This window comes from Myxine glutinosa, chromosome 10 (genome assembly GCF_964187855.1).
Source record: "Myxine glutinosa chromosome 10, kmMyxGlut1.1, whole genome shotgun sequence".
In the NCBI taxonomy this organism is placed as follows: Eukaryota; Metazoa; Chordata; class Myxini; order Myxiniformes; family Myxinidae; genus Myxine; species Myxine glutinosa.
The window spans coordinates 82,356,457-82,376,184 of NC_136270.1; the positions used below are offsets into that span (position 1 = coordinate 82,356,457).

The following is a 19,728-nucleotide window of genomic DNA, read 5'->3' on the forward strand; positions in this document are numbered from 1 at the left end:
AATTTCTAGTTCTGTACTATCAGAAGTTGGAGGGACAACGTTTGGATGTCTGAATGAGCACATGTTTGATATGGAGGCAGAAAACAACCACATCTTCAGTTTAATACGCAGCATATCGGAATGTTACAGCAAAGTGCGCCTGCATCATGTAGCCAGACTTCGGAACGATGACCTCAGAAGCAACCCAATCCGGAAAAAACTGAGCAAACTAATCATCTTTTCAAGTCAGTAGTCCGACCATACCTTGACTGAGCCTCACGGACTGGCCTCAACACCGAGCTGGACAGGTGGAGCTGGAGTGTACGTACAGTATCAGTAAATATGATTCAGGTTCTGTCGGTTTTGTTGTTTCGTTCAGGTTTTGTTGGATGTTAAAGATTATCTCTTTATAACCGCTCTTTGGTCGGTCCCAGGCCCAGGTGAGGCAGCAGGAGTGGAGACCTGATTCACCTGCAAGCATACATCAGAACCCACTAGTCATATTTTGTATGTTTTTTTAAGCTTAATGTTTTATTCTAACAACTGACACTAACACAGTGACAGAGCATTATAATTATCTTGACTTCAAAATTCCCTCAAAATGTCCATTCACAGAATGAATTTCATATCTCGTCTCCACTTCTTTTTCTTAATATGACTTCACAACTTAACTACCAGGTATAAATCTGATGAACAAACACTACTTTAGGAGAGAGAAAATTTTCTGATTATTCTTTGCACATAACCTTATAAATGAAAAATTAAGGGACAGCACAAAAATTATGCAATAGGCTTATAATCAGAGTAAAGCAAAATAAAGTGAGTGTCAGTGATACAAATTGGATGCAATAATTAATTAGATTAGAATTTATTCAGCCAACTCATATGATTCGAGAAGCAAACCATTTAAAATGAGAGAGTAGCAGTATCTGCCAACATACATGTACTTTTAAAGTTGACGAAGTCAAGTTCAAGTTCGACCTGTCGGATCAGCACTCGGTTCGAGCGTAATCATCCACAAAATCAGCGTTTTTAGCCGCGTCGCAGACGCTGGTCATAGAGTGCCCTCTGCTGTTGTTGTTGTTGTTCTTCTTGTTCTTGTTCTTGCAGAGAAGACAAAACCTCAAAGCTCCACCCATTCTGGGAACCATAGCTCTGCCCATCTGGGAGAGGCTTCATATAAACAAATATCCACCATTTTATTAACTCGCATAGCTTTGAGGCCTGTTTTGTAGGCCCGTGGTGTCTTCCTCTCTCACACAGTTTTATTTCAAATCAAATTCGATATATCATTTCATTTTTCACAGTCGCTAACAGTTTTAGACTCGGTTGAAAAAAAACGGGAAGAAAATCCGATGAAAGTTGCCCTTTATAGACCGAAATGAACTCTCAAAGGCCTGTAACTTCAAGTCCATTGAGATTTTTTTTTTTTTTTATCGCGGCATGGTCAGTCATACACCGCCCGAAATAACAGATGGGAAATGCCGAGATATATATATTTTGTTTAAATCGCGGCATGGTCAGTCATACACCGCCCGAAATAACAGACGGGAAAATGCCGAGACATATTAAAAATTCGTCCATTTGATGACAATCGTCACGATGAAATATTTAATTTATACGTCGTCACAATAATGTGGAGAGAGGAGCATAGCTTCGTTCACGTGTCGCCACACACGGGAAATTGCCGAGATATATTTTCACTTTGCACAAAAATAACATCAAGTAATCGAATCAATAGGAATGTCCTGTGCCTATAACATCGACGTTATAGGCACAGCTGCATCTAGGCATTGTGTAACATCAACGCGGCTTTTGTTTTAATTAAAACTTTTTGTACTTGTTTTCAATAATTCACTTGGAAATGGAATAAATGTCACCTGAACGATTTTGCATTACTCACGATGTCTGACTCCGGGGCAGGAAACTGATTAATTTGCTCGAAATCGTCGAATATTTTGAAGAAAATATGCTTCCCTGACCTGTGCATCCGCGTTATCACGTTGGTTTGTCTACAAGCGAGTGTCACACAAACATGGCCGCCGACCTACTCGCTCTGACTTCAGCCAGGCAGGTGCATTGCGGGTCCAGGTTTTTTTATATACGTCCGTGACTCAAGCAAGCACTCCTTTGGAAACCATTGATAAGGAACGGCTGGCTTGGCAAGCGCTACCTAGTCAGCTGCCTGGTAATTTGAACACACCCCAGTCACGGAGGTATATAATAAACCTGGAGAGCCAATGATGGCTGTCGGCTGAAGCTAGCGGAAGTTGCTTGGCGGCCATATTGGGAAGCCGATTGTGGCTGCGTCCGTGTTTGATCTCACAATCAGCTGATCTCACAATTTCTGATTCATTTTGGATGCTTACCGACTGTAAGGAGTCTTATTTGTGAACGCGCTGTTTCAAAATGCCACAGTGTGTTGCATTTGACTGCACAAATACCTCAGGGAAGGCCTCCACATGCACATTTCACAAGTAAGTGACAAACCGCGATCGCGGGTGTTCTGCTTTTTCAGTTTTTGGCGTGGTCACGGTGGTGGGGCTAGGTAATTAAGTTTCAATGAAGTTTGAACACTGTGTTTGAATTTGATGATGTTAGACCACGCGCAGGGTGTGCAATACGACACAGATCTCAAATATAACTGTATTGTGTATTCACTAGGGCTATGTGAGTATGTCAGACTGATGTCTGATTGACTCATTCATTGATTCAGATTGAAGTATCGAGATTGACTCGTCAGCTCGTGATCATTGTCAAGTGATTTAATTTGTGATGAGCTTAACTTAATTGTCCAGTCTACTACTGTCAGGGTTTCCATGCCCTCCTGTGTCACTCGTGAGCAGAAAGAGCAAATGGGGGTTACTTGTGGAAGGTACGAAAGTCCGACACATGGCAAACATTAGCAGATGAAGTTGTATTTAACTATACATATGAAACTCAAAATATTATTTTGATATGGAGTCGTTTTGACTCGGATGTTTTGACTGCCCTCTGAGGTTTTGACCCGCAACCACATTTTGTGACCACAATGTATTTTGTTTCAAGGTTTCCAAAGGATAAGGACTTGTGCTCTCGATGGACATCTGCCCTGAGAAGGGAGTCCTTCTACCCCACCCCAGGCACCACAGTTCTGTGCAGTGATCACTTCAATGAGAGTGACTTCGACAGGACTGGTCAAACCGTCCGACTGAAGCCGAAGTACTCGAAGTACTCGATGCATGTCACATGCTTAAACTTGCAAGAAACTGTCTTGGATCCATGAAAATGATGGAGGATGGCAACAAAAAAGTCATCGCGTGGAAATACATCCAGGCACTCTTTGATCTGCAGAAGAGGGAAGGCTTGCGTCTGGGAAATAAGCTCTCCCGGAAACACATCGAGTGGAAGAGCAATGTCATGAAGGTGGACACAGCGCTCAGACATTGAGCACTAGTGTGGCAGATGCAATTCGGTTTTGCAGGGACACTTTGCAACTATCAGAATTTCAGGGCAGTGAGGCTACCTGCCAATACATTGAAACATTGGACAAACTGTTTGACATTCTAAATTCTCGCAATCCATTGGCACGAAACTACAAGGCACCACTCATGACATCACGAGAAGGACTTTTCCTGCCATTCCTGGATACTGCCTACAGTTACTTGTCCAACATCAAAAACATGAATGGTCAAGTTATGACCAATACGCGTTTGAAAACCCCCTTCATTGGTTTCATGATCTGCATAGAGAGTGTCACAATTTTGTATTTCACATATGTCAAACCTGCCTCATCTCCCCTGCGATACCTGCTCACGTACAAAATGAGCCAAGACCACATTGAACTTTTCTTTGGAGCGGTCCGCATTGCATGTGGAAGTGGGAATAACCCAACGGCCCGGCAGTTTGTTGCCGCATATAAGCGCCTCTTGATGCGACATGACATCAAGTCTGCAAGTGGGTTGCCCTTTGTCTGATATGGCGAGTTCACCAACACTTCATGTAAATATTTAAACTGTAAAAGATGTGTTGCATGAGATGTCTATATCTCCGCTCCATTATTCATGTAACAATTACCATGTCCTGCTGAACGTTCCATGGCAACATGTAAGTCTTGTATGTTATGAATAGCAAAAACTTCCGAAACCCAAGAATTGTGTGGGTTAACTACATGACAGCGTTTCATGTCATTTATGTGACTGGTTTCTAACATCTCGGTAATAGAAACATACACATCTTAGTTACAATATAATGACTGAATTAAGTAACATCATATAACATGACAACAAATCAGATCTTTATATTGAGGAATATTATAGAACAAGCCAAAGAATGGCAAACGACGATGTACCTCAATTTTATAGATTTCTAGAAAGCTTTCGACTCCTTGCCCAGAGAAAGTCTGGGTCATAATGAAGAAATACAGCATACCTGGAAAATTAGTGAACCTTGTAAAAGCCCTTTACCAAGACTTTCAATGTGCGGTCGTCGACCAAGGTGAAACAACAGAATGGTTCAAGGTGAAGACAGGAGTTAAACAGGGGTGTAACATGTCAGGATTCTTATTCCTACTAGTGGGTGATTGGGTCATGAGAAGGACGATAAAGAACACCGAGCGGTAATTTTGGGCACTTTTTTTTCAAACAAGCTCTAAACCATTGGATTCCCCAGGAAAAAATGCGTCTAGAATCAACTTCAAACTTAATGAACACCATTTCCTTAAAGAACGGGATTCTGAGCCCGAATATCAGTTCAAATATTAGTATTCTATATTAATTAAATAGTCGGCGGTCCTAAAATTCGCTCCAGCTGCATCATCAGTGCGCCACGCCTTTGCTTTGACAGGCTTTGTTTACAAAACAATCGGCTTCCCAATATGGCCGCCAGACTATTTCCGGTGGCTTCACGGCGGCTAATGCTGCGAGGTGGCCAATTGGCTCTCCATATTATATACCTCCGTGACCCCAGTACTGTACGCTTTGCACAGAGAAAAATGTTTTTAAAGTGCCGTTTCCGTTTCTCGGCGCCAACAAATCGGCCCACAGCGACACCTAGCGGCAAACATCCACACTCACCTACAACACAATACAATAAAAATTCTCTCTGGGAAATCCTCTTTATCTATTTGCTGATAATGCCACCCTCTGCCGTGACATCCCTCATCCTTCAGACAGGCAGGCTGCATCCACTTCCCTCATCCTTCAGACAGGCAGGCTGCATCCACTTCCCTCATCCTTCAGACAGGCAGGCTGCATCCACTTCCCTCATCCTTCAGACAGGCGGGCTGCATCCACTTCCCTCATCCTTCACACAGGCGGGCTGCATCCACTTCCCTCATCCTTCAGACAGGCGGGCTGCATCCACTTTCCTCATCCTTCAGACAGGCGGGCTGCATCCTCTTCCCTCATCCTTCAGACAGGCGGGCTGCATCCACTTCCCTCATCCTTCAGACAGGCAGGCTGCATCCACTTCCCTCATCCTTCAGACAGGCGGGCTGCATCCACTTCCCTCATCCTTCAGACAGGCGGGCTGCATCCACTTTCCTCATCCTTCAGACAGGCGGGCTGCATCCACTTCCCTCATCCTTCAGACAGGCGGGCTGCATCCACTTTCCTCATCCTTCAGACAGGCAGGCTGCATCCACTTCTCTCATCCTTCAGACAGGCGGGCTGCATCCACTTTCCTCATCCTTCAGACAGGCGGGCTGCATCCACTTCCCTCATCCTTCAGACAGGCGGGCTGCATCCTCTTCCCTCATCCTTCAGACAGGCGGGCTGCATCCTCTTCCCCCATCCTTCAGACAGGCGGGCTGCATCCTCATCCCTCATCCTTCACACCGGCGGGCTGCATCCACTTTCCTCATCCTTCAGACCGGCGGGCTGCATCCACTTTCCTCATCCTTCAGACAGGCGGGCTGCATCCTCTTCCCTCATTCTTCAGACAGGCGGGCTGCATCCTCTTCCCTCATTCTTCAGACAGGCGGGCTGCATCCACTTCCCTCATCCTTCAGACAGGCGGGCTGCATCCACTTCCCTCATCCTTCAGACAGGCGGGCTTCATCCTCTTCCCTCATCCTTCAAACAGGCGGGCTGCATCCTCTTCCCTCATCCTTCAGACAGGCGGGCTGCATCCTCTTCCCTCATCCTTCAGACAGGCGGGATGCATCCTCTTCCCTCATCCTTCAGACAGGCGGGCTGCATCCTCATCCCTCATCCTTCAGACAGGCGGGCTGCATCCACTTTCCTCATCCTTCAGACAGGCGGGCTTCATCCTCATCCCTCATCCTTCAGACAGGCAGGCTGCATCCACTTCTCTCATCCTTCAGACAGGCGGGCTGCATCCACTTCCCTCATCCTTCAGACAGGCGGGCTGCATCCTCTTCCCTCATCCTTCAGACAGGCGAGCTGCATCCACTTCCCACATCCTTCAGACAGGCAGGCTGCATCCACTTCCCTCATCCTTCAGACAGGCAGGCTGCATCCACTTTCCTCATCCTTCAGACAGGCAGGCTGCATCCACTTCCCTCATCCTTCAGACAGGCGGGCTGCATCCACTTCCCTCATCCTTCAGACAGGCGGGCTGCATCCACTTCCCTCATCCTTCAGACAGGCAGGCTGCATCCACTTTCCTCATCCTTCAGACAGGCGGGCTGCATCATCTTCCCTCATTCTTCAGACAGGCAGGCTGCATCCTCTTCCCTCATTCTTCAGACAGGCGGGCTGCATCCACTTTCCTCATCCTTCAGACAGGCAGGCTGCATCCACTTCCCTCATCCTTCAGACAGGCGGGCTGCATCCACTTCCCTGATCCTTCAGACAGGCGGGCTGCATCCACTTCCCTCATCCTTCAGACAGGCGGGCTGCATCCACTTCCCTCATCCTTCAGACAGGCGGGCTGCATCCACTTCCCTCATCCTTCAGACAGGCGGGCTGCATCCACTTCCCTCATCCTTCAGACAGGCGGGCTGCATCCACTTCCCTCATCCTTCAGACAGGCAGGCTGCATCCACTTCCCTCATCCTTCAGACAGGCAGGCTGCATCCACTTTCCTCATCCTTCAGACAGGCAGGCTGCATCCACTTTCCTCATCCTTCAGACAGGCAGGCTGCATCCTCTTTCCTCATCCTTCAGACAGGCAGGCTGCATCCACTTCCCTCATCCTTCACACAGGCGGGCTGCATCCACTTCCCTCATCCTTCAGACAGGCGGGCTGCATCCACTTCCCTCATCCTTCAGACAGGCGGGCTGCATCCACTTTCCTCATCCTTCAGACAGGCGGGCTGCATCCACTTCTCTCATCCTTCAGACAGGCGGGCTGCATCCACTTCTCTCATCCTTCAGACAGGCGGGCTGCATCCACATTCCTAATCCTTCAGACAGGCGGGCTGCATCCACATTCCTAATCCTTCAGACCGGCGGGCTGCATCCTCTTCCCTCATCCTTCAGACCGGCGGGCTGCATCCTCTTCCCTCATCCTTCAGACAGGAGGTATATGTGTGTGTGTGTGTATATGTGTGTGTGTGTGTTTGTGTGTATGTGTGTGTGTGTGTGTGTATGTATGTGTGTGTGTGGGTGTACATGTGTGTATGTGTATATATATGTGTGTGTATATGTGTATGTGCATATGTGTATGTGTGTGCATGTGTGTCGGTGTACATGTGTGTGTACACATGTGTATGTGTGTGTATATATGTGTGTATGTGTATATATGTGTGTGTCTGTATGTGTATATATGTGTGTCTGTATGTGTATATATATGTGTGTGCATGTGTGTGGGTGTACATGTGTGTGTACGTGTGTGTGTGTATGTATGTATATGTGTATGCATGTGTGTGTGTGTGTCTGTGTGTGTATGTGTGTATGTGTCTGTGTGTGTATATGTGTGTGTATCCATATGTGTATGTGTATATGTGTGTATGTGTATATGCATGTGTCGGTGTACATGTGTGTGTACGTGTGCGTGCATGTGTGTGTATGTGTATGTGTGTTTGCGTGTGTGTGTATATATGTGTGTGTGTATGTGTATATGTGTGTCGGTGTACGTGTGTGTATGTGTATGTGTATGTGTATGTGTGTGTGTGTGTGTGTGTGTGTGTGTGTGTGTGTGTGTGTGTGTTTGTGTGGGTGTGTGAATAAGAGAGAGACCGAATTGTGAGATACAGAAATGAAAAAACGAGGTGTGTGTGTGTGTGTTACTGTTATTGTGAAACAGGTGCAGCATCTAACTCAATATGTCCAGGCTGGGATCCCAACGGAGCACCGTTACCGCCAAAAAGCAGGCTGGGATCCCAACGGAGCACCGTTACCACCAAAAACCAGGCGGGGATCCCGACGGAGCACCGTTATCGTAAAAAAACCAGGCTGGGGAGCGGGGGATCCCAAGCGAGCACCGTGACCACCAAAACCAGGCTCGCCCCACCACCCTCACCTGAGAGTTAAACATCTATATGCGGCGGGACCGTTCGCAAGATCTTCAGGTGAAGTCGGGGAAAAACAGGTGAAGGGGCAAGAGGGGATGGGGAAGGGAAAAAAAAAAAAGGTTGGAAGATCTGCGACCGTTCACTCGCCATAGATTTTTCCCTCTGACGCGAAAACCGAAATGTGAAGAATTTATCAACTAAACGCGGACTTCGTTGGAAACAGCATTCAGGTTTCCCGACCGATTTGTGTTTTCTCTTTACTTCTCCCGCCGCTGGTCGCGTCGTTTTACCACGCAGGAGTTCAATGAATTGAAGTGATTTTTCCTGAAACCTCCGGTGAGTAATCCTCAACCGATCTCTTCTTATTTACTTCCACGGATTAAAAAAAAACAACATTTACCTCAGCTGAGGGAGAAGCCATGACGAGCATTTGGCGCGATCCACAGGTGCTTGGAGCACGAGCCACGCCCAAAAGGTGAATTCGTGTGTTTTAGAGAAGTCATCGTCCTGGTTTTAACAGTTTTATTTATATTCACATTTCTTCTTTGACCAAGTTGCACTTTCACCCCTGATCGTCGTGTCTTACACTTCCGCCTCTTCCGTTGCCGAGCAACGGCCTTCTGAGGTAAGGAAGCCGCGCGAAGGATTGATGTAAGAAGGAATGAGGGAGAGGAGCGAAGGATGAAGGAAGGTGAGAAGCGTATATGTCCATCTCTCACGTGGGGAAGTGAAAGTAAAGGAGTAATTTATCGATTTCATGCAGTTGGAAGGCAAATATGGCGGAAGATTTAACAGAACAAATCGTGAGGAAGCTGCAACATGATGGTCTTGATCTCATGAACCTCCGGGGTCAAGGGTGCGAAAATGACGTCACGATGGCCGCGATTCACCGTGGAGTTCAACGACGAATCACCGACGTCAATCCAAAGGCTTTCTTCATTCCGTGCACCAATCATTCCCTTAATTTCTCTGAAGTTCACTCTGCTGCAACTACAGCGAACGCCATGACTTTTTTCGGGACAATCGAGAAACCACCAGTTTTTCTGTCTAAACTCACCGGTGGAAAATCTTCAAGCAGTTCATCCCAGGGAGTACGGTGAAGCGAGACTCGATGGAGCTCCAATCATGATGCAATTGATGGTGTTTTTTTTTTTAATACAACATCGAGGCTCGTGTGAGAGCTAGCATTGATCACAAAAAGAGAAACTGACACATAAAACATAAGATAAAGGGAGCGGGAGACAAGATGGAGAGCAGGGACATCGGGAGATCTGTGGGAGGGAGAGGTCTTGGGGGGAGGAGTAATGGGAAGGGGGGGGGGGGTGGGGTGGGAGAGGTATAAAACACATGGACATTGCAAGGACTTCCAGGAAAGAAGTCGGTATTTCAAAAAAGTGGATCTGGGGTGAATTAACGGGGGTAGAAAAGATCAAGATTTTGGATGGGGGAACATAAGAGATGGTGGTGAACAGCTGTTTTAAAGACCTGGAGGGAGGAGTGGGATTGAAGAGAGTGAGGGAGTTTGTTCCAGAGGTGGGAGAAAAGGGGAATGAAAGAGTGAAGGTGAGCAGAGTCTTCATTTTGGCAGTTTAACCATCAGAGGGTTGCTGGCAGATCTTGTGCGACCTGCAGGAGTATTTGGGGGACAGAGCCCAGAGAGAGCTGGGGGTGCAAGGCCGGAGAGGAGTCGGTAGAAGACAGAAAGACCACCTACCTGCCTGAGGTGAGAAAATGAAAGGCCCTCACAATCAGCTTCATTGAGGGAGGTTCCAATGATTCTGAAAGCTTTGGTTTCAATAGCGTGAAGCCGAGCTTGGTGTGAGGCAGGAGCACCGGACCAGATGGGGGAACAGTATTCCATTGAGCTGCGGATGAAAGCCTTGTATGTGGTGAGGAGCTCAGGTGTGCCAAGGAAGGACTTTGCACGACGGAGGATGCCCAGTCGGCGACTGGCTTTGGATGCCAGCTTTGAAATGTGGTTTTCCCAGGAAAGATCATGGCAGATTGTGAGACCCAAAAGCTTGAGTGACAGAACTTCTTGAAGATAATTGTTGAGAACGTAGATGGGAGGGTTGTCCATTCGGTATTTTCGGAGAGACATAGTGAGAATGTGAGACTTATCAGGATTGAAAGAAATCCAAAGTTCAAACAACGTGAGTTTAATCTGTACATGAGAGAATTCCACATAGCTATTTGGGCGGTGTATATGCTAACAGATCGTTGTCTCCATCGATCGTGCCAAGGCCATAACACCTATCAGCTCCAAATCCTTTTAACTGTTGACTTGGTCGTTTTTACAATGAAGGAAACATCAACAATGTTGTTAAAAGTTTATTTTGTGATTACTTTGTGATTGGAGATATGTTGTTTGGAATGAAAAAAAGAGATATTGAGTTCAAGTAAATGACGACATGCCATGATGGTTTCTACTTTCTAAATGTGAACTTCGCGGATCGCCATATGCAGATTCACCACGGACCCACGATCGATGTTTCTATACATGAACGTACCCGTTTGTTTGCAAACGGGTACGTTTTTCATGGAAGTCGTTCACGAACTTGCTGTCCATGTCGGACGTGCGACTGAAGGTGCTACAGGAATGTGGAATTTATTGGTTTCATGCTTTAGCATTCGCCGTATCTGCATTGCCTGTTTGCTTCTGGCCTCCGACCCATGCATCGCACGGGTATCTCTCTAGTTCTTAAAATTTCAGGTCAATCGGATGAAAATTGATGATTTTATGTGACGCTTTTTTTTTTCTTTTTTTCTTTTTTTTTGGTATACTGAATCGAGGCTCGTGAAAGAGCTAACATTTACTTCACAAACAAATCAACCAGACAAACAAAATATATAAAAAGAGGGAGCGGAAGACAAGATGGGGAGAAAAGGGGAAGCACACAAACACAACATCCGAGAGCAGGGAGATGTGTGGAAGGGAGAGGGCTTGGGGGGAGGAGGCATGGGAAGGGGGGGGGGGGGGGAGGGAGAAGTATAAAGCACAAGGACACCAAGGACTTCCAGGACAGAAGTTGGTATTTCAAAAAGGGGAATTGGGGTGAAATTAGCGGGGGTAGAAAAGATCAAGGTTTTGGATGGGGGAAGATAAGAGATGGTGGTGAACAGCTGTTTTAAAGACTTGGAGGGTGGAGTGGGATTGAAGAGAGTGAGGGAGTTTGTTCCAGAGGCGGGAGAAAAGAGGAATGAAGGAGTGAAGGTGAGCAGCAGAGAACGCTGACCTTTGACCTTTTGACCAAATTATTAATTTGTGTTCTCCATCTTATCAGAATCAAGCTTTGTTGAAAATTTGATGACAAAACTTAAATGGTGAAAAGGTTAAGGCCTGGACAGACACACATACAGACACACACACACAGACACACCGCCTTTTCTGTTCGTCCTGAATCCTTTCCCGAATCTTCCTGCATTATAAGAGACGAAGAATGGAATCATTTCTGTCCCAGTTATCTTGGTTGTTCCTCGTAGTATTATCAGACGATCAGATCACACACAAGATGTCATTTCTGAGAACTCATTGAGCACGGGTATCTCACTAGTGTGTGGAAATGTGAAGAATTAGATGGCCCCGATCTTGCAATGGCCTGTATACCGGTCAGGGCCAGGCGGTTTTGTTAACAAGCCTACCAAGACAAGAAGCCACAAGTTGACTCCAGCCACAAGTCCTCCATTCTCCATTCCTTGAGTCGAGGTCCTGGATCATAGTTGTAAATAAATCGTGTTTAGTGTATTAAATGTAAAAATGTTGTCCACCGGATATGTGGTTAGTTTCAAAATTCCAGCAATAAACTAACAGCATGAGGTTGTGGGTGTAAATCTGTCAGGTAGTTTCTCAACGCATTAGGAGGGACATATTTAGTTCAAACAAAAATAATTGTCGCACACAATGGGGTTTAGAGTTAAATGTTAGGGGATCACATGTACGTGTCACACTAATAGTAATGTCAAAAGAATGCCAGCTTGCCCAGCCGCTCCATGTGGACGACTCGAGTCGAGTCTCTGTGAGAGGAGGGGGTCGTGTTGCGGTTTTGCAATAAAGGCAAACCCCCTATAGTTAATTGCTCGACAACATGTAACCTGCAGTAGTTAGTTATTTCTTATTAAATGTAAAGATTAGCTCCCCTCGCAATGTTTAGTAATCCACACCAATATGCGTCGAGTTTGGCAGGATTTCAACCCCCTCGTACTGGTGAACAAATACGTTGGTTCGTGTGCAGGGAGGCGTGGCTAAAAACACAGTCCACGTGATCAACCGCGGCTGTGGTGGGCGTGGCTAACAGAAAAGCCCACGTCACCAGCAGGCGACCAATCAGGACGAGCCTACGTCACCAGCAAGCGCCCAATGAGGGGTCGTGGACACGTCACCGGTAGGCGACCAATGGTGGGTTGTAAAACCTCCCCGAATGAAAGAGGGAGGGAGGCAGGGCTGAATGAGCGCACGTGACCAACCTCGGCCAATGGGAGGCCGTGGAACCTTCGAGAAGGACATTCCCCCCAATAAAGGTCCGTGCCCATCGTCATTCGAGCTCCCTCGCGGCGATAATCTCTCTCTCGGCGTTCATCTTGAAGCTGGCTGTCCGACGTGCTGGTTCGTCCTTCCTGCGCTGAAATTAATCCGAGCTGGATCATCGCTCATCTGCCTCCCATCTCTTTTTCTATGCCTTGTTAATAAAAGGCTATACATTTTGTTCTTTTCAAACCTGTTTGTATCGTCTTTTCCTTCATTGGCCAAGCATCGTCCGAAACCGAATTCGACGACTCAATCAGGCCCATCAATCACGCAAGATAACGCCGCGACCCACACCGTGCTATCCACTTGGCACACCATCGGGCGTGGGAACACGAGGGTTCAATACCCAGTCTTTCTGGCCGCGTGTCTTGAAGGTATTTGGGTTTAGTGACCAGCAACCCTTCGGTGCGTGGCTGGGAGACTGGCGATTGAAGTTGCTTCGCAACCCGCCGGGCACGAGCTTCGTCGCCGCCAACAGCCCAGTGAACTCAGAGGGAAGCAAAACAGTTCTATCTTGGTTTCATCAGACCACAGTATCTTGTTTCTCACACTCTGAGAGCCCTTTAGGTGCTTTTTTGCAAACTCCAAGCAGGCTTTCATGTGTCTTTCACTGAGGAGAGGCTTCCATCTGGCCACTCTGCCATAAAGCCATATCGGTGGAATGTTGCAGTGATGGTTGTCCTTCTGGAAGTTTCTCCCAGTTTCTTCTGTTGTCATGTCTTTCAATCCTGACAAATCTCACACTCTTACGATGCCTCTCCGAAAAGACCGACTGGACAACCCTCCCATCCACTTTCTGAATAATCCTCTCCAAGAAGTTCTGTCACAAGCTTTTGGGTCTCACTATCTGCCATGATCTTTCCTGGGAAAACCACATTTCAAATCTGGCCTCCAAAGCCAGTCGCCGACTGGGCATCCTCTGTCGTGCGAAGTCCTTCCTTGGCACACCTGAGCTCCTCACCACATACAAGGCTTTCATCCGCAGCTCAATGGAATACTGCTCTCCCCTCTGGGCTGGTGCTCCTGCCTCACACCTAGCTCGTCTTCACGCTGTGGAAAGCAAAGCATTCAGAATCATTGGAATCTCCCGCGATGAAGCTAACTCCAAGGGCCTCTCACTCACTCACCGCAGGCAGGTTGGTGGTCTTTCCGTCTTCTACCGACTCCTCTCTGGCCTTGCCCCCCCAGCTCTCTTTGGGCTCTGTCCCGCAAATATTCCTACAGGTCACACAAGATCTGCCTGCAACCCTCTTATGGTCAAACTGCCAAAATCAAGACTCTCTGCTCACCTTCACTCCTTTTTTCTCCCGCCTCTGGAACAAACTCCCTCACTCTCTTCAATCCCACTCCACCCTCCAGGTCTTTAAAACAGCTGTTCACCACCATCTCTCATCTTCCCCCATCCAAAACCTTGATCTTTTCTACCCCCGCTAATTTCACCCCAATTCCACTTTTTTGAAATACCAACTTCTGTCCTGGAATTCCTTGGTGTCCTTGTGTTTTATACTTCTCCCTCCCCCCCCCCCCTCCCCTTCCCATGCCTCCGCCCCCCAAGCCCTCTCCCTTCCACACATCTCCCTGCTCTCAAATGTTGTGTTTGTGTGCTTCCCCTTCTCTCCCCATCTTGTTTTTCCGCTCCCTCTTTTTATATATTTTGTTTGTCTGGTTGATTTGTTTGTGAAGTAAATGTTAGCTCTTTCACGAGCCTCGATTCAGTATACCAAAAAAAAAAAAAATCCACACAGGTTCTCTGGAGCTCAGGCAGAGTGACCATCGGGTTCTTGGTCACCTCTTACCAAGGCCCTTCTCCCCCGATTGCTCAGTTTGGCCGGGCGGCCAGCTCTAGGAAGAGTCCTGGTTGTTCCAAACTTCTTTCATTGGAGAATTATGGAGGCGACTGTGCTCTTGGGAACCTTCAATGCAGCAGAAATTTTTTTGTAGGCTTCCCCAGATCTGTGCCTCGACACAATCCTGTCTCTGAGCTCCGCAGGCAGTTCCTTCGACCTCATGGCTTGGTTTCTGCTCTGATATGCATTGTCAGCTGTGAGACCTTATATAGACAGGTGTGTGCCTTTCCAAATCATGTCCAATCAATGGAATTTACCACAGGTGGACTCCAATCAAGGTGTAGAAACATCTCAAAGATGATCAAGAGAAATGGGAGGCACCTGAGCTAAATTTCAAGTGTCATAGCAAAGGTTCTGAATACTTAGGTAAATGTGATATTTCCGTTTTTTCTTATTAATAAATTTGCAAAACTTTCTAAAATCCTGTTTTCTCTTCGTCATTATGGGGTATCGAGTGTAGATTGCTGAGGGAAAAAATGAATTTAAACGATTTCAGCATAAGGCTGCAACATAACAAAATGTGAAAAAAGTGAAGGGTATGAATACTTTCTGAATGCACTGTAGGTCTCCTTGTCCGCCCTCAGCAAGCGTACAGTTTTATGCCTCAGCTCCCGGAACAGTTCAGCTCTGCCATCGAGCCTGGCCCTGCGACTCTGGTCAATGGTAGCGTCTCCTGAGAGACAAAGTTCTTCTTCGCCTGGCGGTGGGTTCCAAGACAGCCATCGGCAACATCAAGGATGGTGGTCTTGAAGGCACTCAAGAACTCGTCACGATTCCCTGAAGCATCCAGACCCCCCAGAACCCCACTTAACCTGCTTGCGAACTCCTCCGCTACCCACTCCTCCTTGAGCTTGCCCACATTCAGCCGAGGCTGGGATGGTAGCATTCTCTTGGATTTGAGCTGCAACTTCAGAGTTGCTACAACAAGCCTGTGGTCAGTGTTGAGGAACTGAGCACTCTGATACACCCTGCAGTTCTGGAGCATCTGCCATTGACCATCAATGACAGGCTCAAATGACATTTGAGCACATGGTCAATCTCCGCGACACCACCAGTATTGGAATACCAAGTCCAGCGATGAGGCTGTGGGCGCTGAAACCATGAGCCAGCCACCCTAAGTCCCTGACTTCTTGCGAAGCTGAGGAACCTAGTGCTATTCTGGTTCACAGTCCCAGATCCATGGGGACCAACACATGCCTCATAACCATCCCTATCAGAGCCAGTCGATGCAATGAAATCCCCCAAGACTAGAAGAGTATCTCTCCTGGGGCACTGATAAACCAAAGACTCGAGCGTGGCGTAGAATGCCTCGTTCACAGTGAGATCACTTTCTTCAGTCAGAGCATATACAGAGACCAGGGAAATGACACCCAAAGAGTGACGAATCCTCAGTCTCATAATACGCTCATTGACCGGTGTTACCTCGACTATCATGGGAGTTAGCTTATTGGACACAGCTATAGCAACTCCTTGGGCATGGTAACCGTCAAAGCGACCAGACCAGTAGTAGGTGTAACCACCCATCATGATCTCACCACTATCCGGCCTCCGAACCTCAGAAAATGCTGCAACACTGGTGTTCAAATGCTGGAGCTCAGATGATAGCAGAGACAGGTGATCATCCTCTCTTAGAGTAAGAACGTTCCAGGCACCCACCCGAAGGGTTAACCCAAGGAGACAGTCGAGCCGTTATCAGTATCTATCGAGTCATTATTAGTGTCTATCGATCCATTATTAGTGTCTATTGAGCCATTATCAGTGTTTATCGTGCCATTGATTTATCGTCTATCGTGTCTAATAAGCCATTATCAGTGTTTATCATGCTGTTATCAGTGTCTATTGTGCTGTTGATTTATCATCTATCATGCCATTATCAGTGTCTATTTTGCGATTGATCTATTGTCTATCATGCCATTATCAGTGTATATTGTGCCATTGATTTATCGTCCATTGTGGGGTTGATTTATCGTCCATTGTGGCGTCGATTTATCGTCCATTGTGGCGTCGATTTATCGTCCATTGTGGCGTCGATTTATCGTCCATCGTGGCGTCGATTTATCGTCCATCGTGGCGTCGATTTATCGCCCATCGTGGCGTCGATTTATCGTCCATCGTGGCGTCGATTTATCGTCCATCGTGGCGTCGATTTATCGTCCATTGTGGCGTCGATTTATCGTCCATTGTGGCGTCCATTTATCGTCCATTGTGGCGTCGATTTATCGTCCATTGTGGCGTCGATTTATCGTCCATTGTGGCGTCGATTTATCGTCCATTGTGGCGTCCATTTATCGTCCATCGTGGCGTCGATTTATCGTCCATCGTGGCGTCGATTTATCGTCCATCGTGGCGTCGATTTATCGTCCATCGTCCAGTCGATTTATCGTCCATCGTCCAGTCGATTTATCGTCCATCGTCCAGTCGATTTATCGTCCATCGTCCCGTCGATTTATCGTCCATCGTCCCGTCGATTTATCGTCCATCGTGGCGTCGATTTATCATCCATCGTGGCGTCGATTTATCGTCCATCGTCCCGTCGATTTATCCTCCATCGTGGCATCGATTTATCATCCATCGTGGCGTCGATTTATCATCCATCGTGGCGTTGATTTATCGTCCATCGTCCCGTCGATTTATCCTCCATCGTGGCATCGATTTATCTTCCACCGTGGCGTCGATTTATCGTCCATCGTGGTGTCGATTTATCGTCCATCGTGGCGTCGATTTATCGTCCATCTTGGCGTATATTTATCGCTCATTGTGGCGTCGATGTATCGCCACATTGTGGCGTCGATGTATCGCCACATTGTGGCGTATATTTATCGCCCCATTGTGGCGTCGATTTATCGCCACATTGTGGCGTCGATTTATCATCCATCGTGGCGTAGATTTAACATCCATCGTGGCGTCGATTTATCGTCCATCGTGGCGTCGATTTACCAGGCAGGCAGAGAGAGAGTAAAAACTGTCACTGCTCTCTGCGCATGCACGATCGGGCCAAATTCAGACCCAATGTATGGTAATATGAAGGACTTCTCTTTCAATTCATGATCCAATTTGTGTTCAAGATATAATATTCAATTGAAATACATTGTTCCTCGATGATATATACTATAACTATAAGAGAGCCGTTTGTTTATCTGTGTGGGTGTCTGTGTCACCATTTTTCTCAGAGGTGGCTGAACAGATCTTCATCAGTTTCAGAGGTTCATTAGTGAGTGCCAGGGAGTGTTTTAGGCCCAAAAAAAAAATTGATTTAGGCAAAAAAAAAAAAAATGGCAACAGGATTTGTACATCATTGGACAACGGTGAGTACTCTTGCTAGTAACTGATAAGACAGAGAAATGGCCTTAAAACGATCATTCATTCATTCATTCTCAACGATACTCCGCACATCCACTGAACCATTCGCATTTCCACCCTTTCCAGCCTTCGTTGCTGCTCTACGTTCATTACCCATGTCTCGCTCCCATAAATCATAACACTTCTCACACATGCAGCATACACCTTTCCCTTCAGCTTCAACGACACTCCCCTGTTCATCAGCACGTACTTAGTTCCCGAAACTTCTTGCATGCGCATCTCACTCGAGCAACCGTTGCCGAGTCTGATCCACCTTCTCCATTCAGCATGTCTCCTAGGTAACAAAATGTTTTCACACCTTCTAGCTTCACGCCGTCTCCAAGATTCAACTCAACATTTCCTCCATCTGCAGCTCCCTCTGTGCACACCTTACACTTGAATGTAGCCGCCACACTGGTTAATGACCCTCTCAAACCACTACATTTTTGATGAACCCACTCAGCGCACATTGTACATTGAATGGAATTCACTCCGACACCCTTCCTGCACACAGCACACGGCCACTTCCCAGTTCTTTCCACCTCACCACATGCTTTACCACTTGCCATCACCTTCGTTTTTCCGATATTCACCTTCAGACCTTTTGTCTCCATACATTCCTTCCACTTGTTCATCTTCTCCTTCAGTCCATCCATACTTTCTGCAATCACCACCAAATCATCTGCATACAACAACTCCCACGGTAAACCTTCCTTTACGTTCCGAGCCAGCACCTCCATCACAGCTACAAATAGTAGTGGACTTAGTACCGCCCCCTGATGCACTCCCACTTTCACCTCAGACTCACCACTGTTCCCGTCCTCACAGCTGTGCGCGCTCTTTTGTACATTGCCATCACTACTCTGATCAACCATTCCTCCACTCCTAACTTGCCTCAATGCCCATGTCAGTACTTCACGTGGAACCCTATTGAATGCTTTCTCCAGATCAATAAACCCAAGAAACAACTTCTTCCTCTTCTCCATGTACTTCTCCTGCAACTGCCTCACAATAAAAAGCACGTCTGTCGTTCCTCTTCCTGGCATAAATCCAAACTGCATTTCGTCTCTTCACTTCTATTCCTTATCCTCCTCTCCAACACCCTTTCCAATACCTTCATTCCATGCTCCAATAACTTTATCGCTCGATACGAGCCACAGTCCAGAGGGTCACCTTTCCCCTTGTATAGATGGACGAGGGTACTCAGTTCCCAATCCACTGGAAAGCGGCCTTCTTTCACCACCAGATTGCAGATCTCTGTCATTCTGTTCACACCCCAATTTCCCGCTGCCTTCAACATATCTCCCACAACTCCCAGCGGCCCTCCTGCTTTTCTACTCTTCATTGCTTTTATCACTTCCTTCTCGGTTATCTTCTCTGCCGGTCCTAAAACTGGGTTACTCTCTATGTTGCCAACCCATTCATTCTCTGCATTCAACAGTATTTCCATATATCTCTTCCATCTTCCTTTAATTCCATCTGGGTCCACAACGATTTGTCCCACTTCATCCTTCAAGCAACTCACCCCCATCACATCACACCTCTCTTTCGCTATCTGCTTTGCAATCCTGAATACCGCTCTCTGACCCTCTTCCAAATCAAGTGTTCTCCGAACATTTTCCTGCATGCCTACTGCGCCT

The 19,728-nt window shown here is 47.0% G+C and overlaps 1 protein-coding gene across 1 annotated transcript; it reads left to right on the forward strand.

The window, feature by feature from the left end:
- The first annotated feature begins 871 nt into the window (after window positions 1-871).
- Window positions 872-7,360, forward strand: LOC144894112 (uncharacterized). Its single transcript, XM_078786194.1, has 3 exons — window positions 872-2,186; window positions 4,927-6,252; window positions 7,159-7,360. The coding sequence occupies exons 2-3, from the start codon at window positions 4,952-4,954 to the stop codon at window positions 7,358-7,360; spliced, it is 1,503 nt and encodes a 500-aa protein (XP_078642320.1). The 5' UTR covers window positions 872-2,186; window positions 4,927-4,951.
- The last annotated feature ends 12,368 nt before the right edge of the window (window positions 7,361-19,728 follow it).